General features: G+C 40.5%; 2 protein-coding genes across 2 annotated transcripts; both read right to left on the reverse strand.

Annotated features, from left to right (window-relative positions):
- Positions 1–5,579: 5,579 nt before the first annotated feature.
- Positions 5,580–10,928, reverse strand: tmem175 (transmembrane protein 175). The gene is made up of 10 exons (XM_080499170.1): positions 10,716–10,928; positions 10,394–10,432; positions 10,131–10,228; positions 9,995–10,046; positions 9,863–9,898; positions 9,711–9,794; positions 9,429–9,593; positions 8,891–8,969; positions 8,671–8,806; positions 5,580–7,835 (listed from the first exon to the last, which is right to left on the reverse strand). The coding sequence occupies exons 1-10, from the start codon at positions 10,911–10,913 to the stop codon at positions 7,160–7,162; spliced, it is 1,563 nt and encodes a 520-aa protein (XP_080355296.1). The 5' UTR covers positions 10,914–10,928; the 3' UTR covers positions 5,580–7,159.
- Positions 10,929–11,656: 728 nt separating this feature from the next.
- Positions 11,657–25,742, reverse strand: LOC308132304 (uncharacterized protein; the record flags this gene model as incomplete). Its single annotated transcript, XM_080499349.1, has 10 exons — positions 11,657–20,504; positions 20,602–20,692; positions 20,887–20,989; positions 21,087–21,117; positions 21,197–21,330; positions 22,173–22,295; positions 22,383–22,562; positions 23,179–23,350; positions 23,502–23,687; positions 25,608–25,742. 10 exons carry the CDS (start codon positions 25,740–25,742, stop codon positions 13,206–13,208), a joined length of 8,454 nt encoding a protein of 2,817 aa, XP_080355475.1. The 3' UTR covers positions 11,657–13,205.
- Between the last annotated feature and the right edge of the window lie 1,391 nt (positions 25,743–27,133).

The raw sequence follows: 27,133 nt of genomic DNA on the forward strand, positions 1-27,133 counted from the left end.
AGAGGTTGTTTTTTTGTTTTTTTCTGGGTGGGATTTCACTGGAGATTGTAAGGAAAAGCAATGAAAACAAATGTGGGGAATTTATCACTTCTTTGCTTTTATTTCTGAGGGACTTTACCCACCAGGGGGCGTCACAACAATACTATGTCGCGCTAAAGCAAATTTTTTTTAACATTGTAACTTTGTTTTACCAGCTGTGATTTTAATCTAAATTTGTGTAACTAAAGAAACAAGTGTTTTGCAACTCTCTTTTTTTTTTTTTTTTTGCCAATAATTGACACAATACTGACTTTTTTCAAGCTTTTCATTCCATAAACAAGGAGAGAATAGAATAGAATGTCTTTGTTGTTATTGTAACACAGGTACAACAGTATATCTGTGCTTATCTTGGCTCAAATTAAAAAAAATATCAACAACGCAAAGTTATTCTTTCTGGGAATAATCACATGGATAAAAAAAAGAAAACCCATACTTCTTAATTTTGTCCCAAGAATATCTTGCATAATTCTGACCATTATTTGTATTATGCTAAAAAAAAAAAAAAAAAAAAAAGTTTCTATAAAGTAACTTTTCTTGGACAAAATTATAAATATTGTGGTTTTCAAACAGAGTGAACACTTTCACCAATTATACGGTTGGAAGTATTTAACCGCAAATGTTATATTGAGTTCGATTAGGGTTAAAGTTTGACACGCGATCACAAAATGTCCGATTGTCAGACTGATAGTTGGCGGGAATGCTGGCACTGCTGGTTTTGTCAAAGGTTATTTTGCCAATTTTCATTTTAATGCTAATTTCCTGTAAATTAACTCAACTTTTAGTTGTTCTCCGTTTTATTGTGACGTCCTCGATGTGTAAAGGCTTCCAGGCTGCGTTGACACTTTTCCTTTAGTTCGTACCAAAGCACACAAACACAAACTATTAGAAATCTTTATGGTGAAACCAACTGAACACTCATAAGTGCTTTGAATATGTTTGAAAGAGTCATGAAAGCTGTAAAAAAAAGTCCGATCTGATGTAGCGATGGAGTTTTTCGGATTGAAATTGACACATTAGCTTTTTGTTTTCAGGCTGATGGTTAATCTTAAAAACTGCTCTGAAACTGCAGACTGTAGTTTGATAGACTAGTACATCATGTAAGATATTCAAAGACATTTAAAAAAAGTGACACAGAAAAGCTAATCAACTAGCCTCAGCCTTGCAGTACCACTTTCCACCACATAGTGGTGCATTGTCTCCGTTATCAAATAATGGCGAGCTAATAAACTCCTGACTGGCCATCGCCCCCCCCCCCCCCCACTGCACAAAATATTAAACCAGGAGCAAAAGCGAGTGGCAATTTTCACGTCTCTCAGTAAAAAAAAGAACAAAAAATAAATAAATCAAATGAGTGAATTTGTAATAAAGTAGATATATTTCCTTTTTGGGGGTCTGAAGGTTTGGTTTGAAAATAGATTATTTTTTTTTTTATCTTTAGAGGGTTTTTAGATCAGTTCATGGTTCTGTGATTTATGTTTTGAATGTAGTTTGCAATACAACATGTTATCAATGATAACATTACGTTTGATTACATGTATATATATCGTACGGTATGTGCACATGTCTGAGTATCTAAAATATATGGGAAGGGGTTTTCTTGGCAATAGAGCATCTTATGCAAGAGGAATTTTGATTGAGGGTCGGGTCGTTTGAAGCTTGTGGCGTTACCGGTGAAATGTCTGCATGGATGTTCAGACGATCCGATCCAACCCGGGCTGTGTCTCAAATCACTTACTTGCTATTACTTATTATTTACGTTGCATTTACAAGTTTGGAAGTCAAAATTGTCCAATTCCATACATGTCATTTTATATCGGAATGTGGTAAAAAAAAAAGTTTAATCTTTAAAATATGAGTATTTAAAACTTTCGCTTAAGTCGAGCTACTCTGGATATGGAAAAGATCTGGTTCTTGGTTTTAACGGAAAGTCGCTAACTTTCATGTTTTCTGCGCGCAGAAACTCTGCAATAACTTCTCTGCTGTCATTTTTCTGTAGGAATATATAAAATTTATTTCTTGTTAAGAAATCATCTTTCTAAACATAATAAATCCAAAATATCCTGTTTGCCCCCTGGTGGTTGGTTGTGGAATCTATTAAAAACCTCCATGTTGGTGGACAGTTCATGAGCCATACTGAAATCGATTTAATTTGAGCTAGTTTGGAAATCTTCCGAAATCTTTAAGATTATTGTAAATGTTGGACTTTTAACTCTCTTTGCCTAAGTAGTCGTTACTCCTGATGAGTCAACCGAATCGGGAAGACGAAAACGAGCGATGACTTGGCTGTAAATGAATCGGGGTGGGAAATTAGCTCCGTTCGTTAGCCACATGCTAGTGTGTGAATATGCGTTTTGAGACACAGCGCGGTTGTTTGTAGAGGAATTAAAAAAAAAAAACAATAAGGAAAGTTTACCAAAGCACTGAACAACACTGGTTCTGTTGTGTTAGCGAAGACGCTCCAGCAGGAAGGAGTGAAAAGGCGTCTGGAGCCGAGCTGCAGAGCTAACGTTAGCATCTGTGGCCCTATGTGCAATGTGTGCTCACAGAATGTCACTTTCACTCTTCTGTTGTAATTTATTTGTTGAGTTTATGTTGTTTTTTTTTTGTTTGTTTGTTTTTTTTTTTGGGGGGGGGGGGGGACTTTCTCCTAGAAGTGCATTTTTAGTGTGGAAATCCACATTTGAGCCTGGCGGGGAGGGGGGGGTTTACGGGACCAGCTGTGTTGTACTGTATAAAACTCTTAACACACTCTTGACATGGTACGTACATAGTGGCCTGGTCAAAACAACAAATACACTAAATCAGGGGTGTCAAACTCATTTTACTTCGGGGGCCACATACAGCAAAATTTCTTTGATAAATAACTAGGATCTGTTTTAATACGGATTAATATAGCAATAACAAGTTCACATTCACTGAACTGTCCTGTTACTGCACGTGTCAAACTGGACATTTGAATTGAAACTACAATTTCAACAGTATTCTGCCTCAATTCACTGGCATAAAACATTTGTCCACAAGTAGATGGAACTAAAAAAAAAAAAAAAAAAAAAAAAAAAGTTTGGGAGTTCATATTATGATCAGAATAACTTGTCGAATTCTACAAATTATATTTCCACATCTGTGCAGTAGTTTGCAGACTAAAGTGTGCCCCTGGTGGTCAAATAATGAATATATTTGAAGTTACTGTCATAATTTGGCCACGTGTTTGACATCCCTGCACTAAATGATTCACCTTGTAGCACAGGGTCTGGCGTGTGTGTGTAAAGAAAAATCCACATGGAATTAAATAGTATATTAATTTTTTTTTTTTTTTTAAATGAACAAATCCAAATGTTTGTGAAAAAAGTAAAAACAATTTTGCGAATAAACTTTTAATTAAAACTTTAATTGAAATATCAAAAGCAAAATCTCCCAGTAAAGGAAGTGCTTAAAATGTTATTGGAGTGATGGAATATTTCAAGTATATATATCTTATGTTTAAAAACAAGAAGAAATGTTGATCAACGTGACAAAATTCACCAAACTCGATCTACAATATGAGAGTCAACACTTAAAGCGTAAAAAGCCAACTGTTTTGTGATAAGAAGCTGAAAAGGTTCTTTTCAAAAGCTGCCAAGGCCATGAAACACCGAAAGACCTGAAATTAATGACTGATGATATGAATTTCTTAAAAAAGTCTTAAAAACTTCTGAAGAAAAGTCGGTCAAAGTTTTATCATCAAAATTGTGCGATTAAAATAAAAAGGATTTACTAAATATTCCAAATTATTAAAACTGTTAAGTCTCCATTTAATAAAAAAAAAATCAAATCTCACTGCAAAAAGTACATCTGTTAAAGATAAACTTAATTTGTTAGTTTTTTTATGTATTAGAAATGAGTTTGATGAAACATTTTAATTGATTGTTTTGACATTTCAATTAAAGTTTTTTTTTTTACAAAATCAGAGAACATTTTTTTTCTAATGTCAAGAACATTTTCACAGTTTAAATTTATTCTCAGAATTTCAGCTTTATCCTCCAAGTTTCCCCCCAAAACGATTTGATCCTCAGTTGATTTGTTTTTCGTCTTTATTCTCAACTTTGTGTCTTTGACATTTATTTGTAATTTGACACTGGAATCAGTCCACCGGAGCAATAAAAGTAAATCTTAAGTGGAAAAAAACAGTAGAAGTGCCTTTAAGATTAATTTAGAAGTTCTTCATTTTCAACTCTGAACTACGTTTTTTTTAGTTTAACGAGAGGAAACTGTTATTTCTGACGAAGTGAACGAGCACCGACAAGTTAAAACCACATGAATTTTAAATTAAACCTTTTTCCAACATTAAAACGTGAATTAATAAAACACAGACACACTCCAGACTCCTCGTGCTGCATCGGTACGACAGAAATCCTGCTGACCGCTGGCAAAGTTTAAAACGAATAAAATGCTGAAGAAGTTTGTTGTTGTTATAAAAACCTTTTGTTCCGGGGATTGTTGAGATATTTAATGTACGGAGAAGAATAAAGTTTGTTTTTTTTCTTTATTTGATGTGTTTTGTGTCATTTTGAAAGCAGTGGTTCACAACACCCCGGGGTTAACATTGAGACACGTAAACGACCTGAGCTTTTATTCTGAAAGCTTCTGCTCTCCAGTATTTCTCTTCACTGTGATTATTTTGAAAAGCAGGTTTTTCGTCAATGTGAGGGGAAAAAGTTGTAGAACTGTGACTCACAAAACCTCAAGATCAGTTTTACATTTTTAAAGAATAAATAAATTGAGCAAACAAATTCATTATGTAAATATAAACCAAAAACAATCCCAAAACTACATTTCACATCATTTTGGAAAAAAAATCGATAAGCAAAAAATTTTGCACCAAAAGAAAACCCTTCAATTGTCATTTTTGAAAAACAAACTACATTTATTGATTTGAGAAAAAACCTTACAAAAATTCTTGCAATACTTGTGGGGGAAAAAAAACAAAAACTAGGGATGCACCAATACTACTTTTGTTATATTATTGTTGCAATATTTCATAATATAAAATGAGATGATTACCTATCCCCCCACTTTTTGGGGAAATTTTACATAACTAAAAGGGCAAGCTGATGAGAATCATTAAACTCAAAGTTTTGAAATCAGCCTAAAATCCACCAGAAAACTGGCTTTTATCATGTTAACATCAAAAATGATGCTGGATTTATGTAAATTACATTTTGCATACATTTGAGGAAAACATAATGAAGTAAAAAAAATGTAATTCGTTTTATGAGTTTTTACATGGCATATCAAAATCCAATGAAAATTTCTATGTAATATTTTCATAAAGGAAGTTGTGCAATAAGGACTTTTAAACTGAAAATACATAATCCCATTGATACTATAGCAAGCGTTCCTTAAATCAGTTTGAACATTTTCCACCCATGATGGATGTGAAACAAACTAATGTCACTTTCTTTATGAAATGACAGACGATGTACCACGTTCTACATGACTCGACACATTTTATTGAGTGGATTAGGAAGAGAAAAAAGTGACACAGAACAAAGTGAGGAAAAAGAAATGACAGTTCACACGGAATCATTGAAAGCACATTTTTTAAGAACATTTTTCATTGGCAGGTTTTTGTTAAAGTGCAACTCGGTTTCTAAAGAAAATGTTACAGCATCGAACTGGGTCTTCAGACATAAAAACTACGTTATTATACAAAAACCTGTCGTCGAGGACTTTCAAGTAAAATCAATACAAACATTAAAACAAACGTGAAACAAAACTCTGAAACTTTACTATTAACGCTGATAGTCTTTCCATTTATAAAATAAACAAACAGATTTAACATAAATAGTGCAATTTACCATTTTATGGCCGTACCTGCCCAAAGTTAAAATATAACGTATCGAACAACTGTTTTTCTTTTTACACTCAAGTTCAATTTCTCTTCACTTTATGTAGATAATTCACCTCTTTTTGCACTGAACCTCCAGATGCAGAAACAAATTTTGCAGTGTTTTTTTGACATGTTGTATGAAAAAAAGGCAAAATCTTTACAGATGCTTTCGCTCCTGTTAATGTTGCCATGACGACCAAGTGAAGAGGAATCAATGTAAATCAATAATGATGCAGAAAGATGCTTTAAACCTCCTAAAATGAAGACCTCATCTCAAAATGCACTTGGGGAAAACAATTTTCCTTATCTGCATTTAAACTAGTCGTCTCTGGTGACCAGAAGGTAGTTGATCAAATATGTAAAAGACTTGATTAGAAATTCATAGCAGCTCAATCAAAATATAATTTAAAAAAAAAAAAAAAAAATATTCCTCTCCGTGCTAACTAAACTAGCTTTAGACAAACTTGTGAATGATTCTTCAAATGATTCTCATTTTCTATCCCTTTTTATGATCAGACTTTTAAACTTGACAATGAAATGTATTAAAAAGAAAACAGAAAAGTGCATTAACCTCCGGACCAGCAGATGGCAGTAGAGAGATGATCGAAAAGCCACGTGTGGATAGACGGAAACGAGGAAGATGAGGCTCGAGGATTCAGGACCGATCGGTGTGAAATCGAGCAATGGCCAGATCCAAATTGGAAACCCGTAACATTCGCAGCAACTTTTTGTCACTTTTTGCTTTACCAGAAAACAAATTGAGGAGGCAAAAGTTACATAAGCCGCAAAACAAACTTCTTGCATTGTCTTTGTTCAAAGATATAAAAACATGTATTTTCTATTGGGCAAACAATATTTGACTCTGACCAAGATAATAGTTACCACAGCTAGCGAGCGAAGCTAATTTCACCTTCATCGGAAAGCTAGCGTTGCTAATGGAGCAGATTTCACTAGCGAGCTTTGACGTTAATGGTGATTTCACTTGTTGGTAGAAAGCACAATGAATCAAGAAGCTTTGGCTAGCAGCTCAACAGCACAGTCCTGATCACTCTGGTCCTTTACCTTCACGGCGACTTCTCTTCTGCGTTAACTATCGATTTGAGATTCTAACCAACTGAAAAGAGAACAAATCGCGTCCTAGATTTTAAACCTCAGACTCTTCCCGTCCAGCAGTAACTCTTTCCGTGGCCGACGCCTCAACGGACCTCTCGGCTATCGTCGTCTTACCGCTCCGGCTTCCGCTCCTGTCGGCTAGGTGACTAAAGCGCTAAACGGCACTCTCGTTTCGTCGTCTCCTTCCTCCTCCGCCACCGTCCGCAGGTTGGACCTGTCGGGACAGAAGATCAGCCGCAGTAGCGCTAGCGCGACGCGCACCAGAAGCCTCAAGACGAGGAAGGCAAACGGCACGGTGATCTCCATCAAGTGGAAGATCGGAGCGCTGAACCTACTCAGGATACACGTGAGGAAGAACGTCGTCAAAGCCACGCAGGGATACAGGGCTAGCTTAGCCAGCATGAACACGTGCTCACGGCCGCCATATCGCACGTAAGGGTGCAGGGTTTCCCGTTCGTTGTGGAGCGCCACCACCCAGATGGCGAGCTGGAACATGCCGGCGAAGAAGATGATGACGCAGCTGATCTGAATGGCCTCCAGCTCGTTGAGGGAGTTGCGCGGGAACTCGTGCGTCAGCTGGTAGGCTAGCGGCAGACCGCCCACGAACGCCAGCGAGAAGGTGTTCAGGAGGCCCATGAAGCGCGTCGTCTTGACGACGTGGAGGAAGAGCGAGTGGTGGACGAACCAGAGGAGGCCGACGGTGGCGAAGGAGCCGAAGTATGCTAGGTACTCCGGGCCGTAGGACTGCAGCGCCGCGATCAGGCTGCCGCCAAACTGCTTCTGCACCACCGCCGGGTCGGGAATGTTGTCCTCGCTGTCAAGAGGAGGAAGCAGTGAGGGTGTCGTCAAAATAAACGGAAATAACGTCTTTCTCTGGTTCTGCTGCAGCAGCATGTGGTGAGTGTTGCAGGTGGTAAGTATTCCTATATTTTGACATATATCACCTCTAGATATAAATCTAATGCCCAAACAAACAACTGAGAAAAGTCGGACCTGTAGTCTGGAAAATACAGTAATCAAAAACAATTGTTTTATTATTTTTTACGTTTTTGTAAGATTGTTGTGAAAAGTTAAACATTGTCACCCACTTCCCACCAAATAAATTCACCTCGAGTGTCCAAACATGTTTTTAGATGTTTTAGCCTTCTTTTTATTTCAATTTGAATGGTTTTTAGCACTTTCAGCAATTTTTGCTGTTTGGTCCTTTTAAAGTCACTTTTCCCAATTTTTTTTCGCCATTTCAGCTGTTAAAGATATTTTGGTCATTTCAGCCGTTTTATCAGTTCATTTTTTTTAATGTATTTATTTTCTGTTTCTATTAGTGCTGTCAATAACATGTTAATTTAATTAATTGATTTAAAATGTTAAACTAACATTTTTTTTTGTACATAATTAATGCAGTTTTGTTTACCCTGCGTTTTTTTTTCTAATTCCCTTACCAGTGCAGCACCGTTGCTATAGCGCAGCAGAATACCGAGTGGAATAATATTGAGGCAGAAATGTTCACTTTTAAAAGTGCCTGACAGCTGTTGCAGAAAGTGAAAGTCATTAGCAAACTTTGTTAAGCTGAATCTCCATATATATATTTGAGAGTACCTACAAAAGAGGAGTGAATAGTCCATTATTTCAAGAAACAAAGTGAAACCAACCATATATCCAGGATGAGGAGCGTCGCCACGATGGCGTAAACGCCGTCGCTGAAAGCCTCCACTCGGTCTTTGCTGAGCGGTTCATTGGGCAGGTAGGTGTAAAACAACATGGTGTCTGGACTCTCCGCCACCGGACCTGAAACAAAACAACAAGTGGTTAAAGCTTGAAGCTTTATGAGCCCGTGCTTATTGAGGCCTGGACGATCCAGGAACTCCTCACCGATTGCTTTGTTGCGACACCACTTCAAACACTGGGAGATGTAGGGCAGGAAGATGACGATGGCCAAGAGCACGTACGACTGAAGAGACAAGAGGACATTGAGAGACCGTTTACATCTGGAGCAGCGACTGACGGTACAAAATGTGTGATTTATAAACTGGTATTACCAGAGCTTCCTCTTAGGGAACTCTTAAATAACAGAGGTAATACCAGTTTTGTCCATTAGGTGGTGTTGAGCGAGTTGCAGTAACATTCAAATATCATACCGAGACATAATGGCGGATATACGCGGCCACCGGTCACGTCGGACAGAAGATGTGTAATCAGTGAGACGGATTTATGGATTTCACGGAAACAATAACAAGGTGACGGCTTCTAATGGAGGTCAAATATTAAAAAGCTTGTCGGATTCTGAAAAATTGCACCCGTGGCAGCAGGAGCTTTGCGTACACGTCGTATCGTCCCGGTCTCACTATGACCACCAATCTGAAGTTTCAACACTTTTAATAACTGGAGACTGGAAAGCGCTGCCACCAACCAGCTGCACGAAGATGAAGGAAACGATGCTGGCGAAGAAGCACATGATGGGAACTCTCATGATGACTTTCAGGATGTGGTGTTTGTAGATGTTGCGGTTCTCGGAGATCTGGATCTGCTCGTTCAGCAGGAAGGGGAGGCTGAAGGCGTACAACACGATCACCGACTGCAGGAAAACAATGATGGAACGGAAAAAAAAACAACTCAGAATGGACAAAAGCCTCCAAGGTAGCGTTTGGATCTTGACGTATTCCACCGGAGCATCGAGTCCAAAGAGCCTCACCTGAATGACACCGAGCAACATCACGCAACCGCAGAACAGCAACATCCCCAGGATGTTATCAGAGAAGGTGGCCATTAAAGAAAACTGCAAAGAAGAAGCAAAGTCAGCGTCGCTAACGTGTGACTGGCAGATGGACGTGAGCTCCTACTCACCGTGTACGGAAGGAAGGTAATCAGCATCATGCAGGCCTGAAACACACAACCGAAAGCAGAACCTCGCGTCAGAAGGAACCAGGACAAATGTCAGAGTCGGCTTGGACGTGATCGTACTGATTCCGTTCCTACCAGGTTCAGCAGGGCAAGGCTGTCATCAATGCGTGCGATTATTTGAAACAACCTGGAAAAGGGAAAGTATAAGAATCAGAAGCTGAACGCCGCAGCGGGAACCAGCTTCCAGTTAAGATCCCGTGACTGCACTTACCTGATATGAGCACCCCACGCAACCGTCACAATCAGAAATGTCATCAAGTAAACTGCGATCTTCGCTGTCAGAAGGACTTGGACGCTCTCTCTCAAGTCCTACACGAAAACAAAAGCTCATGTTTAATTAAATTAGCTGTGAAATGAAGGGGGGGGGGGGTCCTCATTCCTCATTCCTCAGTTCAGATAATCTTCCAGAACATCGTATCGAAGTGATTTGATTCAGCCTGTTATAACCTGAACACTGCAGGAGTTGAACTGTACCTCATTGTCTTCCACTTTAGTGTGAGCAACAGGTAGAATCTGTGAAGAAATGAAGAAACGTTGAAAACGGAATCAAATGTCTATTCGCGCTGTCGGACTGAGACAATGAAGAAAAGATCTCTAGTTCATGACGCATAGAGTTATGCACTATTATTCTCTAGGGTCCTCGTGTTGTCAGAACAGGAAAGACAGAGAAAACTCTACAAACATGAATTAACTCATTTAAACTCGTCTAGAATTTCGAGGGAAACCGACGTCACGGTGCTACTTTCACTTTGTGATCATGCGGTCAGACACTGAGGAAGCCGCGGGAGAGTCTCACCATGACGGTGGCGATGATGGAGATGAGGGCGTCGCTGTAGGCCAGCAGTCTGTGGGAGGACTGGGTGCTGCTGTGTCCCTCCGCGGCGGACGGACTCTCCGCGAAGGAGGGGGACGTCGCCTGGCTCCGCGGGCCTCTCTTCTCCATCTCCTCCTCGACATGGTGCTCGATAATGTCGCCGTCTTCGTCTTGGCTCATGGCGGCGGCGGTGGCAGGGCGAGGAGGCTGCGCGGACGGAGATGCTCCAGTCGAGTGACTAGCAGCTGACTGGAGGCGGGGCGACCGGAAGTAAACAAGGGCTGACTTCCGCCCCCTCGGCGCAGATCGTGTCTGAGAGAGGAGGAGTCACTCCGAGGCGGAAGCTGATGTGAAGTTCTACAGAAGACGAATGAACAACTGACTCGGGCAAATGGTAAATAGTAAATGGACTTCACGTATATAACGCTTTATAACTGTATAAGCAGCCCCAAAACTCATCACATTCACCCATTCACGCACACATTCACACACCAGTTGAGGCTGCAGCCATGCAAAATGCTCTCATTGTGAATAATGTTAGTGATGTGAATAATTATTACCCTGGCAAAAAAGTATAATGTTATTGTTGTTGTTGTTGTTGTTGAGGTTGTACATTAATTTCATTCATTGAAACTTGATTATTGTGAAAAATTTTAAATCTTTTTGGTTTTATCCTTGGTATATTTACCAAACAAATAAATAATTAGGATGAATGCTTTTACCTTAAAATACCTGGTTGGAAACCATAATTAATGTTACTAATCATAAAACGTTGTTTATTTGAGGATAAAAATACACATACGAGAAATGTTTTCTTTACATAATTGCATTCACTTGAGATACACTTGTGTGTTTTGTTTGTGCTGAATGTAGAAACAAGCAAAGAAAACGTCACTTAATTTTTTGCACATTTTTCTTCAACTTTATTGTTTTTCTTTAAACAAATCCTCCAACAACAGCTCAACATTCAGCTCCATGGTCACTTTCCCATCCAACAGCTGGTGAAATGCTGCTGTTCAACTATGCCACAGGGAAAAATAACTAATAATGAAACAGTTAACATAAGACAACATTAAAAGTAAAATAATTGACCTTAAAATGAATGTCGCTGCCCACCTTCTTTAAATGCAAGCTGCTACAGCAAGCACAAACATCATCATTGTTCATCGTGGAGCTATGTTAATGCTACAACACGAAATTACCTGAAATACACAATAATCAACTGAGAAGCACACACGTTGATAGAGGAACACTGGCGGCTACTTGCTGAAGAGATTATTGAATGTTAGACGCACATTATAAACACACAGTTGAACTCTTACAAATGCTAACAAGAAGTAAAAGTATATTTAAAAAGAAAACGTCTGCATAATAAAACCACATGTTCTGATGTGGACAAGAAAAACAACATGTTTTATTTGCCTGATTTCAAAGTGTACAAATCCTGATTTGGCTCTTTCGCAGGATACGCCTGGACATTTTCACAGATTTCTTACAAAAAAAGACAATCATTCTCTTTCACCATGTGTCTGCCTGAGTCCCGTCTCGTGTCTACGTAAAAAAATACAAAGCTAATTTCTAGGAGTTTTGCTCAAAATCGATCTCTCCAAGAAAATACAGGGAAAAAAATATGTGTCATCTATGAAAACATGCCTCAAGTGCAGCGTCGGGTACATTAGATGCGACTTAAGTGCGTTAAATTCAACACAAGGTATATACAGTCATTGCAAACATTAGGAAAATATCATAAAGTGTAAGAAAGATGCTTTCAGAAAAGTAATGTTGAGGCTGCGCAATCTCCTGCAACATATTTGTGTCCAAATGAAATGAATCGGCCTTGTTTGTGACTATCTTATCAATAGTCATACATAAATGTTCATCTTGTTCTGCTACTTTTGCTGTGTGTGTCTGTATTACCTCAACATCATACATGATTTTTGGTGTCCGCTTGTGGTTTGAGGACAAAACTTACAGTGAGTGAGCTGGTTAAAACTGTTAGGGTCTGATTTACTAACCTCAAGCTGATTCCAACAGATGGTGCTTTGGATTTGTGTTTTACAATATGACAATAGACTGAGGATAATAATCGACAACATGCACAAATATTTGTGCCAATGTAAAATGTGATGTAGAGGTGAGGCGTAATTCACTCTTGCAGTGCGTCTCGCACCCGTTGGGAAGCCCACATGACTTCATGACTATAACAATAATGGAGCTGCGACTTTATAATCTTGCTTCCAAAATTTGCGCCAAAATTTGAGCCGTTGCACTTGGTTAGCCATTGCAGTCATTTGAGTTTTGCGGGTTCAAGAGGGCTGTGGGACAGGTTGATGGTAAATGAAGCACGACAAGAAATGTCATGAAATTCATGTTATGCCAACACACAATTTTTATATACAGTATTCCCAATAAACTAACCCACAGAAATCTCGCGGTGACGGCAGAACAGCTAATCGCAGCATCCGGAACCTCCTAAACCTTGCTGCGACGCTTGGACTTGTGAATTGGCGTTCCCTCGGTGCTTCTCCTTTTGCGGAGCCTCCTCTGTGATGCTGGAGCGCTCGTTTCTTCATCAGACGAAGACTCTTCTGCCTTTTCTACGTTAGCACTGTGACGTTTGGATTTCGACCTCGGTGTGATTGTTATTGAAGGAATGGACCTTCCCCGCAGAATTCTTTTTGTAATCACAGTCGGCTCAACTTCTTCCTCTGAGGAGTCTTGGCTCACATTTGCTGTTTGAACCTCTTCGTCTGTATCTAATGTTAAATTTAGGACGTCTCCTGGTTTGCCAGGAGCCTCAACCGTGGCGTCGGTGTCCATGTTTTGATATTTACTGCTTTTCTCTACTTCTGCTGCATGTTCATCAACAGACTGGTCATCCAATTCTTCTTGAACAGGTTCAGTTGTCTCTTCCACTCCAAGACTTTCAGTTGGCTTTTCATCACTGGGAACTGTACCCACTTCTGTACTGGATGCATCTTCAGCTGTTTCACTATCAGGGGTCTTTTCTTGAATTTCTGCACATGACTCTGGTACAGCAGATTCTCCCTCCTCCACTGAGGTTTGCTTTGTGAGGGAAACGACCGTGACGGCTTCAAGAAGTTCTGTGTGAAGCGGTGGCTCTGTGCCGTCGTCTTGCCCCTCTGGAAGGATAGATTGTCCCTCTTCTTCTCGACCCGTCAGGGATATCACTGCCACGGCCACGACGTGTTCCATTTCGTTGGCTGTTTTTGTGCCGTCTTCTTTTGGAGATGCACTCTCCTTTTCATTTGTGTCTTCAACATCATGAGCACTAGTTTTTTGGGTTTTGGTTGTTTGGGTTTGCTCTACTTGGATATCTTCGTCAGAAGAAGGTTTTTCTTTCTCTTCCTCTGCCTGAAGCTGAGTACGGGCTCTCTTGGATTTACGTCTGGGGGCAGCAGAGGTGGATTTCCTTCCTTTTCTCAGAGTTCTTGTTACCACTGGTGGTGCTTCTGCCGCATTTTGGTCTGAGGCCGCCTCTTGCTCATCAGATTCTGTAACAGCTGGCTGTTCCTCTTCCACTGGCACTTGCTCTATGAAAGAAACATCTGGCACCTCTGTTACTTGTTCTGTCCCACCTTCTGGCTCCCTATCATCTTGTTCTTGGGCAGCAGGTGTTTCTTCCTCATTCTCTTCGATCTTTTCGTCACCAGTTTCTTGTTCTTCCGATTCTTCAGGTGCCGCTTTGATTTCCTCTGCTTCTGTATTTTCATCAGCAGTAGTTTCTTCTTCGTTCTCTTCCTCTGACTGACGCTTTGCACTGGCTCGCTTAGATTTACGCCTCGGTGAGACAGAAGTTTTCTTTCTCTTCCTCAGAGTTCTTGTAACTACCACAGGTTCTTCTTCACTTTGCTCATCAGCAGCCTCCTCTTGTGTTTCATTAGTTTTGTCTTCCTCGACAAGAAGTTCTCCCACATCAACATTAGTTTTGTTTTCACCGTTCTCATCGACCAAAGTGTTTTCTTGTTCTTCTGCACGCAACTCTAAAACAACAGATTTTTCTTCTTCCACTGCCTTTTGCTCTGTGAGAGAAACATCTGTCAATTCTGCTCCTTGTTCTGTCTCAACTTCTGACTCGTTATCCTCTTCTTTATGACCAGTAGGTGTTTCATCTTCTTTCTTCTCTTCAACCGTTTCGTCAGTGGTTTCTTGATCTTCAGATTCTTCAGGTGTTGTCTTGGTTTCCTCTGCTTGTGTCTTTTCATCGGGAGTGGTTTCTTTTTCATTTTCCTCCTCGGCCTGATGCTGGGTACGGCCTCTCTTAGATTTACGTTTGCGTGCAGTAGGAGCAGATTTCCTTCCCTTCCTCTGAGTTCTAGTGACGACCACAGGTTCTTCTTCTGTGCTTTGTTCGCTAGCAGCATCTTCCTCAACAGGAAGTTGTCCCACATCAGTATTAATTGTGTCTTCAACACTCACGGTGACGGAAGTGTTTTGCTGTTCCGCACATGTCTCCAAAACAGCCAATTTTTCTTCTTCTCCTGTTATTTGCTCTGTGAGGGAAACATCTGTCAGAGCTTCTGCTTTTTCAATCTCATTTTCTGGCTCTGCATTGCCTTCTTCCTGAGCAACCACTGTCTCTTGTTCGTTCTTGTTTTCAACCTTCTCATTACTGGTTGCCTCTTCTTCAGATTCTTCAGGTGCTGCTTTGGTTTCCTCTGCTTGTGACTCTTCGGGAGGACTGATATCTTCTTCGTCTTCCTCTGGCTGAGACTGTATACGGCCTCTCTTAGATTTGCGCCTGGGTGTGGCAGGTGCAGATTTCCTTCCTTTCCTCAGAGTTCTCATGATCACAACAGGTTCTTCTTCCTCACTCTGCTCACCTGTGACTTCTTTTTCTGTTTCATTTGTTGCCTCTTCCTCCACAATAGAAACCTGACTGACATCAGCATCAAGATTGTCTTCAACATTCTTGGAAACAGAAGTGCTCTCTTGCTCTTCTGCACTTGTCTGTGAAACAGCAGATTTGTCCTCTTCCACGAGCTCTTGCCCTGTGAGGGAAACATCTGCCTCATCTTTATCTTCTTTCCCTGCCTCTTCGGTGCTCCCGGTGCCTTGTATTGTGGCGGTATCTTGCGCTTCGTCTTCAATCTGTTCCTCGTCAGTCTCAACCATTTTTGTTTCCAGGTGCGAATCCACACTGGGCTTTTCTGCAACGGACTCTACTGGTTCAGTTGGTTCCTCTCCCTGCTCTGCAATTCCTTCAAGTATAGCCTCACTGGCATCCATTGTTTGCTTGTCAACTTCAGGTTGACTTTTATTCATGTCCACTAACACAACACAAAGTCTTTGAAGGTGAGGAAGCTGGGATGTCACGTCCTTACTTGGTTGCTCTTCAGAGGGCGAAGGCGGTGCCGCTTCTTCGCTCGGTGAAACAATGTCGGAAATGGTTGTGTCTTCAACCTTCTCACTGACAGAGGTGTTTTCTTGCTCTTCTGCACATATCTCTGGAACAGCAGTGGTGAGAGAAACATCAGTCACCTCTTTTACTTGTGTCTCATTTGCCAGCTCTGCATTGTCTTCTTTATGACCAGTAGATGTTTCGTCCACATTCTTCTCTTCAGCTTTTTTGTCACTGGGTTCTTGATCTTCAGATTCTTCAGGTGTTGTTTTGGATTCCTCTGCTTGTGTCTCGTCATCAGGAGTGGTTTCTTTTTCGTTTTCCTCCTCTGCCTGATGTTGTGTACGGCCTCTCTTGGATTTACGTCTGGGTGCAGTAGGAGCAGATTTCCTTCCCCTCCTCAGAGTTCTAGTTACAACCAGTGGCTCTTCTTCTGCTGCACTTTGTTCACCAGCAGCTTCTTGTTCATCAGTGTCTATAACTACTGGCTGTTCTTCTTCTACTGGCTCTTGCCCTGTGAGAGAAACATCTGGCACCTCTTCTACTTGTTTTGTCTCAACTTCTGACTCTTTATCATCTTGTCCTTGTGCAGCAGGTGTTTCTTCCTCATTCTTCTCTTCAACCTTTTCATCACTGGTTTCTTGTTCTTCAGATTCTTCAGGTATTGTTTTGGTTTCCTCTGCTTCTGTATTTTCATCAGCAGTAGTTTCTTCTTCGTTCTCTTCCTCTGGCTGACGCTTTGCACTGGCTCGTTTCGATTTACGTCTTGGTGTGGCTGAACTTTTCTTTCTCTTCCTCAGATTTCGTGTGACGACCACAGGTTCTTCTTCTTCACTTTGTTCATCAGCAGCCTCCTCTTGCGTTTTATTAGTTTCGTCTTCCTCAACAGGAAGTTCTCCCACATCGGCACTGCTTACTTCTATTTTGTCCTCATCTACAAGTGTAGATTCTTCTACAGATTTGTCTTGGTCAATCTCTCCCTTCTCTGGCTCAGGTTCTGCATTTTCCACACAAGCGGTTTCATTTGTTTGTTCTCCTGATGGCTGGATCTCTTCCTTTTCATTGGCGTCACACTCTTCATCTACTGGCAATTCGTTTGACTTTGTCACGCTGAGATCATGGCTCGTCTTTACGTCGCCTAAAACCACACTGGTTTCCAGGAGCTTGGAGGCTGCGGAGTCACTTCCATCGTCATGTGGCTCTACTGCTGCGTCAGCTCCAGCTGGACTTTCACCATCTTCTACGGTTTCTGAAATTGCAGCAACACTTGCAGCCTCTTCATTTTCACCAGTTTCTATCATTGATACATCTTCTGTTTCCTCCGCTGGTGCTTCTCCCTTTGGCGATGTGACTTCTTTCATGTCAGGTATTTCTGTTGACTTCTCTTCCTCTGTTTTATCCTCCTCTTGCTCCGCTTGGTGACTTTCTTCCGGTTGTTTGTCTGTTGCTTGACTTTCAGTGCAATGTTCTTCTGGTACAGCTTCTTCTGTGTGCTGACCCTCATCATCACAGGCTTCCTGCATTTCCTGTGTTTCTAATGTTTCTGCTGTGTCTTGTTTTTGTTCGGTCTCAGATTCACTGATTACTTTTTCATCCTCGATTCCCTTTATCTCTGCCATATCTGGAAGCTGTAGTGAACTCTCCTCTTCTAGAAGCTTGTTTAGCTCTTCAGCTTCCTCAAGAACGTCTTCATGAAGAGACTTGCTTTGTTTGGTATGTGTCTTCTTGGGTGTGGGGGTGATTTCAACAGTTCTTCTTCTCAAAACTCTTCCCCCATCTGACTCTGGCTCCTTGGTGAGACGTTGAGATCTTCTTCTCCTGGGGGTTTTACTCTCCATCTCTTTTTTAGCTTTTACCAAAGTAATTGTTTGTGTGGCTTCACTTTCTTCCGAGTCTTGCTGTGTATCTCCTTCTTCTGGATTTGAATCAGCCACAGGGGTTTGAGTTTCCATTCCTACCGTTTCCAGTTTTACCTCTTCGTCCTTACCAGACTCTTCCTCTGCCTCTTGAGTTTCTGAGGCTACATTCTCAACCGTGATCACGTGAAGACTGACATCATCTTGTGCCTGAGCCTCAGTTGTACTCGCCGGTGTATCATGGGCCTCATCGAGGTCTTGTGAATCTACAACAGTGTCGGGGATTTCGGACAGCGGGAGAAGATCTTCACTTTGCTCACCAGCAGCCTCTTCTTGTATTTTATTAGTGGCATCTTCCTCAACAGGAACATGTCCCTGGTCAGTATTAGTTGCTTCTTCAATAGTCTCACTGACAGAGGTGTTTTCTTGTGCTTCTGCACATATCTCTGAAACAGCAGCCTTTTCTCCTTCCACTGACTTTTGCTCTGTGAGAGAAACATCTGTCAGCTCTGCTACTTGTTCTGTCTCAACCTCTGGCACTTTATCATCAACGGTTTGAGCGGCTGGCAATTCTTCCTCATTCTTTTCTTCAACGTTTTTGTCACTGGTTTCTTGATCTTCAGATTCTTCAGGTGTTGTTTTGGATTCCTCTGATTGTGTCTCTTCGGGAGGACTGATATCTTCTTCCTCTTCCTGAGGCTGCATACGACCTCTCTTAGATTTGCGCCTGGGTGTGGCAGGTGCAGATTTCCTTCCCTTCCTCAGATTTCTAGTTACAACCAGTGGCTCTTCTTCTGCTGCACTTTGTTCACCAGCAGCTTCTTGTTCATCAGTGTCTATAACTACTGGCTGTTCTTCTTCTACTGGCTCTTGCCCTGTGAGAGAAACATCTGGCACCTCTTCTACTTGTTTTGTCTCAACTTCTGACTCTTTATCATCTTGTCCTTGTGCAGCAGGTGTTTCTTCCTCATTCTTCTCTTCAACCTTTTCATCACTGGTTTCTTGTTCTTCAGATTCTTCAGGTATTGTTTTGGTTTCCTCTGCTTCTGTATTTTCATCAGCAGTAGTTTCTTCTTCGTTCTCTTCCTCTGGCTGACGCTTTGCACTGGCTCGTTTCGATTTACGTCTTGGTGTGGCTGAACTTTTCTTTCTCTTCCTCAGATTTCTTGTGACGACCACAGGTTCTTTTTCTTCACTTTGTTCATCAGCAGCCTCCTCTTGCTTTTTATTAGTTTCGTCTTCCTCAACAGGAAGTTCTCCCACATTGGCACTGCTTACTTCTATTTTGTCCTCATCTACAAGTGTAGATTCTTCTACAGATTTGTCTTGGTCAATCTCTCCCTTCTCTGATTCAGGTTCTGCGTTTTCCACACAAGAAGTTTCATTTGTTTGTTCTCCTGATGGCTGGATCTCTTCCTTTTCATTGGCGTCACACTCTTCATCTACTGGCAATTCGTTTGACTTTGTCATGCTGAGGTCATGACTCGTCTTTACGTCGCCTAAAACCACACTGGTTTCCAGGAGCTTGGAGGCTGCGGAGTCACTTCCATCGTCATGTGGCTCTACTGCTGCGTCAGCTCCAGCTGGACTTTCACCATCTTCTACGGTTTCTGAAGTTGCAGCAACACTTGCAGCCTCTTCGTTTTCACCAGTTTCTATCATTGATACATCTTCTGTTTCCTCTACTGGTGCTTCTCCCTTCGGCGATGTGACTTCTTTCATGTCAGGTATTTCTGTTGAGTTCTCTTCCTCTGTTTTATCCTCCTCTTGCTCTGCTTGGTGATTTTCTTCCGGTTGTTTGTCTGTTGCTTGTCTTTCAGAGCAACGTTCTTCTGGTACAGCTTCTTCTGTGTGCTGACCCTCATCATCACAGGCTTCCTGTGTTTCCTGTGTTTCTGCTGCGTCTTGTTTTTGTTCGGTCTCAGATTCGCTGATTACTTTTTCATCCTCGATTCCCTTTATCTCTGCCGTATCTGGAAGCTGTGGTGAACTCTCCTCTTCTAGAAGCTTGTTTAGCTCTTCAGCTTCCTCAAGAACGTCTTCATGAACAGACTTGCTTTGTTTGGTATGTGTCTTCTTGGGTGTGGGGGTGATTTCAACAGTTCTTCTTCTCAAAACTCTTCCCCCATCTGACTCTGGTTCCTTGGTGAGACGTTGAGATCTTCTTCTCCTGGGGGTTTTACTCTCAATCTCTTTTTTAGCTTTTACCAAAGTAATTGTTTGTGTGGCTTCACTTTCTTCCGAGTCTTGCTGTATATCTCCTTCTTCTGGATTTGAATCAGCCACAGTGGTTTGAGTTTCCTTTCCTACTGTTTCCAGGTTTACCTCTTCGTCATTACCAGACTCTTCCTCTGCCTCTTGAGTTTCTGATGCTACATTCTCAACCGTGATCACGTGAAGACTGACATCATCTTGTGCCTGAGCCTCAGTTGTACTCGCCGGTGTATCATGGGCCTCATCAATGTCTTGTGAATCTACAACAGTGTCTGAGGTTTTGGATAGTGGGACAAGATCTTCTTCACCAGCTGCTTTTTCATCAACATTTGCTATAACCTGAAAAAATAATTTGGGAAAAAACAGTCGAGTTACTACATTTCATTTTTATTTACAAAGAAGAAAAAAAAAAATTTGAAATTACATATGTACACACCTTGGTTTGCTCCACTTCCGAAGCATCGTACAGTTCTGTTTTTTGTTCCACACAAACCTCTCTCGGTGTTTCTGCTTCAATGTCTTCGATTCTGAAATGTCAGATGTCATTTTAAACATCAGAGACTTGCAGAGATAACTACTATCAATAGTTATTTAGTCCATCTCTTGTTTTTCTATTAACTTTTAATAAAGTTAGTTTCGCCACCAAAACAATGTGAACTGAAACTTTTTGCTTTTAAGAGTTGTAATGACGAGAAAATACATTTTTCTCACGTCTACAGACCTGATAACTTTTTCTGACTTGTCTTCCGTGACTTTCTCTTCAATCTTCCTTCGTTTTGAACCACTACTCCTCCCCCGAGTGACAACAGGCACTTCGTCAGTCTCTGCAACGTTTACAATCATCACAACACGTCATTCACAAACTTTTTCCATTGATACACAATCGTTAAAAGTGTAGACATACAATCACGAAACACTCACCTTTGGAAATTGTCAACACCGTGACTTCCTCCTACAAAATCACAATGATTGATTTAATAAAATGAATGTGTAGATTTGATCCGTATTTCTTACGAAAAGGAAAAACGTACGATGGTCTCAACGGTGCACTGCATAGATTGGGCCTCTTCTATTTGTGTGGTGATTGCTTCCATCACCACATCTTTGTCAGTCACTTCAACAGTCACATGGGATTCCTCCGTGAATGCGAGGGTCTTGGAAACAACTGCGAGACAGAAAACAACACGATACTGTTATGACGCTTACAAATACAACCGACACAATACTTCGGTTAAAGTTTTCTGCAGAGAGATGAGCGAAGAAAACAAGCCTGTAATTTGTAAAAAATTATCTTAAGAAATCAGAGTTCAGGTGTCTCAGAAACAAGACTCAACAACAACAAATGACCGATAAAATCCCAAATGAACTCATTTTGTTCAATTGTAGAGAGGAGAGATACAGTGACACTGATACCAGTATATATATATATATATATATATATATATATATATATATATATATATACTCGTTCTCGTAAAAGATCTCTGATGCAACCCAATGAGTAATATGTGATGTCGTCCGTCAGAAAAATCAGCAGCAGGTAGACGAGAGGACGAGCAATGTCAGTGGTTTGGGAATTAATGAGAATTATGTTCTGCAGAAATATAGTTCATACAAAAACCAGCAACTTAATCACCAGCAGCATTTTCCCCATGTTGCTTATTAAAGTAAGAGTTCCGTGGATCCAAGACACTGTGCTACATGCTAAAAACGAATTTCCCAAGTAGAATGAAAAAAAGTATTATTAGTTTTGTTTAACGCTCTTTTGGAGAAATTATTAAAATATATAGGTTGGAAAACCTATATTGTATGTGTGAATTTCATTTTTACATATCAAAGAATTAGAAGTCCCATCAATAGCGCCACCATCAGGAATGCTCAGGATGATGTTGATTTTGTTATTAAATATATCTCTGGAAAAGCTGATATTAAAGGGAAAATCAATTCCCCTCACTGGTTTATGTTTATGTTGAGAGTCCATGTAGATTTTGTGTTTTGTTTTCTTACCGCTCAGATTCATGGCCTGGATCTTGTTGGCGACGTTGCTCCTCTGTTTGAGCCCCCCACTGGCCTCCACCTCCCACAGCAGGTCTGCATCTTCAGGATTCTGACACAGGTACTTCTCGCACACTTCACAGCAAAGACGAGCATTAAACATACGTTTTTTTGTGATTTTCTTTATCATTACCTATCAACATAAAGTATGCGTGAGGTTACCTTTGTACATAGACTTTGTGAGGGGGTACCGCAGCCCCAGACAGTCGTCATCAAAACTCTGCACAAAGTCCTCCAACATCTGGAGGCCGAAGCCTTTTCCACGCTGACTCTTCCTCACAAATAACGAGTCCATCACAGGCAGCTCATAGCTTCTGGATGAGAATGAATTACAAAGGGTCCCTGGAAAAATAAAACAAGAAAAAGTAAAATCGACACATGTTGTGAAGAGTATTAAAGAGGAGTGGAAGTACAAATAAAACTGAAAGATGGAACATTTAATGAAATGTATAAATGTGTTTTGTAGAGTTGAAAATTTTGTAAATTTTGACTATTTACTGAGCATTTTCCTTTTCGTTGCCCGTTTTAAATAGAAATCGGTCACCAGGAACATACAAATATGATAAAATAAATTATAGCCTTTGGTTCTGTTCTCATTTTGTGACATTGTTGAAAACACAGCCAGAATAAGAACAGCAAGTTTAGTTGAGTGATTTATCAAACCAATGTATTGTGGGTTTTTAAATTCGGTTATCTTGAAGGCCATGTTGAATGTGCCCAGTTGTCAATTTCTTATAAAGACACCCAATAATGCAAAAATGGCTAATAATGTAATAATTTTGGCCATTCTGAGTACGTAATCCTGGGAATAACATAATAACTCTGGGAAACATGTCCTTAACATCACACACACACACACACACACACACACACACACACACACACACACACACACACACACACACACACACACACACACACACACACACACACACACACACACACACACACGCACTACCTGAGGGTTTGACTGAGTAGAAGCCAACGGCTTCTCCGTTTTTCCAGAGAATTTTTGCATAGTCGTTTTCTCCATGGCACAGGAAGGGAAGCTCGTCTGAGCTCATCTCCTTGGCTCTGTAGATGATCCGATTGAGGATGTATAAAACTATTCTCTCCCCGGGGGTTTGCACCTGAAGAACATCCAACAGTTCTCAAGCATTCTTAAAGTGACGAGACACAAACACGTGTTCTAAACACATACGACAGATGACATGCGGATGACGCCGTGGATCTGAATTTGGACAGAGTCAACCGACTGTTTGCTGAAATATGCTGTCGTACCTCCATAACTCCATCCCGAGCCGGGTCCGATGACTTGAGAATGTCTTCCACTGGCCACCAGTGGTCCAACAGGTACAGAGCGACTGTGGTGAGAGGGTTGGTGGGCGGGAAGAGGCCCAGCATCTTGTGTTTGTCACTGGATCCATACAGGGGGGTGTAGCCCACACTGCCGATGTCTATGGTTACCTGAAGGGCAGACGTACACTTCAGAAACATAATCACAGGAAGTTTCAGTCTACGCCTTAACCCTTTAAAAACAAATGGCCATTTTAGCACGACACCAATATCGAGTAGTGAACAGGAGGACAACTGAATCGCAAAAGCTTTTTTTGGGGGTCCAGTAAGAATTTCATCAAAATTAAGAGTTTTGGTTTTTTTTATCTTAAGTTGTGAAATAGAAGGCCATTTTGGCACTTTTCTAAAGATTTAAAAAGAGTGATGTTATATAACAAAGTCCCATAACAACACCCACAAAATTCAACTCATTCAAAATATATCAATGAGTGCCCAATAAATTTAAAAAAATTCACATTCTGCTTTATCACTTTAAATGATGACTTAAAATCAAACCAACAAGAAAAATAATGAATAAAAAAAACTACTTGTGTTTGAGGTGTATTTGTGTCTGAATATCGATATGTTAGTGCATTTCATTATGCTTGTGAGTCTGTAATGAGACCACTTGCACACAGGACAGCCTTTGTACATTGAAATTGGTAGTTTAATATGAAAACATCAGATGAAAATAAAACATTCAGAAAATCATTCTTATTGTCATATTTAATTAGTACTTGTATCTGTACTTGTTAATGGCAAGAAGCAAAAAGTGAATGCTTATACTTGTCCTTTAAAAAAAAGAAGCAGTATTGCTACATTCCTTGTAGTTTTGTCTGCAAAAAAAAACAACAATAAGTTTATTTCCATATATTTAGTGAACGTCTCAGGGAGGGGCTGCAGAGTACTCGAGTACTTTGTAGTCTGAAGCCAGGAGGTGGCAGTGTGGTCAGTCTGCTGCTATTTTTAGATCCAAACACTGAACCAGGAAGGCACCGACTTTGTTGATGGATGCAGAGAAAATGATATTTTCAAATTCATACTAGTGGACAATTCTGGGTTTAATCCCAGAGCTAGATTATTAGTCTTTGGCAATATGTATAGATAGACAGATAGATAGATAGATAGATTACTTTATTCATCCCCGAAGGGAAATTGTCTTGTTGCAGCAATCTGGTACATACGAATATTATAAAATACAATAGAATAGTAATAAAAGTAAGAAATAAAAATATAAAAATATCTGGGTATAAGACAAAGTAAAGCAGAGAATGGAACATGGGCACTTAGAAATAAGCACGAGATAAAAGCAAGATAAATAAATAGATAGTAAGGTGCAGTGGCAGAGCCATTAGAAGTAGGCATTATATAATAATCATAATAATAATAACAATAATACAGATAATAACAGTGTGAAATAGTGTATAAAACTCGTGTATAGTACTACTAATAATGGTAGCAATAATATAACAATAACAATATGGTAGCAATAACAATAACAACAATATATATATATATATATATATATATATATATCAGTAATAATAATAATAATACCAATAGTAATAGTATACTTATAATATACTATGAATGTTCAAATTGCAATGACGATACATTTGTGATGCGTCGGGCAGCCCTCACATTTACCCTACACTCTCCGATAAAAATACAATTTCATGAGTAACTTCACATAATAATGGAGCCGGTGCTTGGAAACCTGCTAGAACGATGAAAACAAGCTGCCATCTTAGTGACATCGACGTTATTCAGATAAAATGTTGTCAACCCATGCAGACAGGAATTCTGCTGACTTTGAAGCGCGTTTTGAAAATAAGCGGCGGTTGTGAAACAGTCGAATGTCTTTGTCCCGACTATTTATCAATTGTTTCCTCAGTCCAGCTCTCTGTCTGTTTCCCCTCCTTTTGTGCATGAGTGGGGGGGGGTTTACTTCTGCAACCTCTGGCTCACTGAGGTTTGATTTTATAGGTACGAATGTGGGATGGGTCACGTTTGTTGAGCAGAAGTGAAGGAAAGTGTGAAAATGAGTCTCACCTTGGTGGATCCGGAGATGGTGAGCTGTTCAGGAGAGTCGGGGTCGCTGTAGACGAGGCGGTTCATGTAGTTGTGGGCGGATCGTTCCAGGTCTGCCGGGCTCAGGTCAGCCAGGAGATCTACGGGGAACTTCATCTGTGAACGACACGCAGCAGTGAGCGGTGAGAGGAGGCCGAGGCCCCGACCCTCAAGCGATGAACGGAAACAAAAAGAACATGCAAACTCCACACAGAAAGGCCCTCGGCCAGGAGTCAAACCTTGACTTTCTCACTGTGAGGGGAGAGCGCTAACCGGTAGCGGTATTTAATATTTGTAAATATGTATTATTATGTTGTGTGCCTGAACGGGGGACTGCAGATAGAAACTGGTACGAAGCATCTTTTCTTCAAGATTGATGTTTTTGTACATGGTCCCTGAAAAATTAAACAAAATAAATAAGAGTTCTGCTTTTTCTTGCCGAAAGATCTAAACGGTGATGAAGTCAACTCAGTGTTGGAGTTAGGTGGGCCAAATGAATGATGAGCAGCGGTGGTGAGCGTTGAGGCTCATCGTGTGTCTGCCGAGGTCAGGTGGCCCAGCTGAAGGCTTACGTAAGGCGCTGCAGGGTTTAAGCACGACAAGGTGAAGGGATTTGTAGACCGCTGGTGACTATAACAAGCGGAGTCAGTCACCCAGCTCACGTCTCCCTTCAAGACAAAGCAGCCAGTCGAGCTGCGCAATAATTAATCGCTTCTGAAAACCATTTTGATTAAAACAAACTTTTTTTTTAAACTTCTGAACAAGTGACACAAAAAGTGTGAACTAGTGAGGCTGGAAAGTTCCCCAGGGGTATCTATGATCAATATATTTACAGCTTTAAGGAGATGATTAACTAATGACGGTGCGTTTTTCACTCGTCTTCTTTATGTTCACATAATCCCGGATTAGCCAACAGAGGCTAATCCTTGTTGATCTCTGGTGGCTGCTTGCACGTGGGAGGACTTCAAATGAATTTGGAAAGACAGAGGGAAACTGATTATCCCCATACCTGAAAACCACAAGCAGTCTTGTAGTATATGTGCACTTTCTACGTTTTGTACCATGCCACTTTATGGGCCATTATTTATTTTTCTGTTCTGTTACTTTTTTTTGGCTTGCTTTTCTCTTTATTTTATTTTATTTTATTTTATTTTATACTTTATTGTATTTTATATTTCATTGTATTTTATTGTATGTATTTTTTTGTATTTTATTTTATTATTTTTTTAATATTTAATATTTTAGTTTTAGTTTAGTTGTTCCCACATGTCCGAAATGAACTTTTAAACCAAATCAATTGTATATAAAACAACCGGAATCAAGGCATCTTTGAAATAGCTGGGATGAGTCACTGCACTGGTCAATGGTTGAGACAACAGGAGAAACTTGAACACGTCAAATATCGTTATTGAACTTCGGCAATCAAAGTGGAACAGCTTGAAAAGTCACATCAAGTCAAGCTTGACTAAATGTAGCTCCATATTTTAGAACAAGTGTGTCAAACATAA

Source organism: Blennius ocellaris (genome assembly GCF_963422515.1).
Source record: "Blennius ocellaris genome assembly, chromosome: 7".
Classification (NCBI taxonomy): Eukaryota; Metazoa; Chordata; class Actinopteri; order Blenniiformes; family Blenniidae; genus Blennius; species Blennius ocellaris.

Bases quoted from the DNA above. Each gene is read 5' to 3' on its own strand.
- tmem175 (XM_080499170.1), bottom strand. From the start codon at position 10,913: ATGAGCCAAGACGAAGACGGCGACATTATCGAGCACCATGTCGAGGAG. The intron at 10,047-10,130 runs GTAAGTGCAGTC...TCCCTTTTCCAG, and splicing joins GCGTGGGGTGCTCATATCAG to GTTGTTTCAAATAATCGCAC. The intron at 8,970-9,428 runs GTTGGTGGCAGC...TTGTCTCTTCAG, and splicing joins CCTTCATCTTCGTGCAGCTG to TCGTACGTGCTCTTGGCCAT.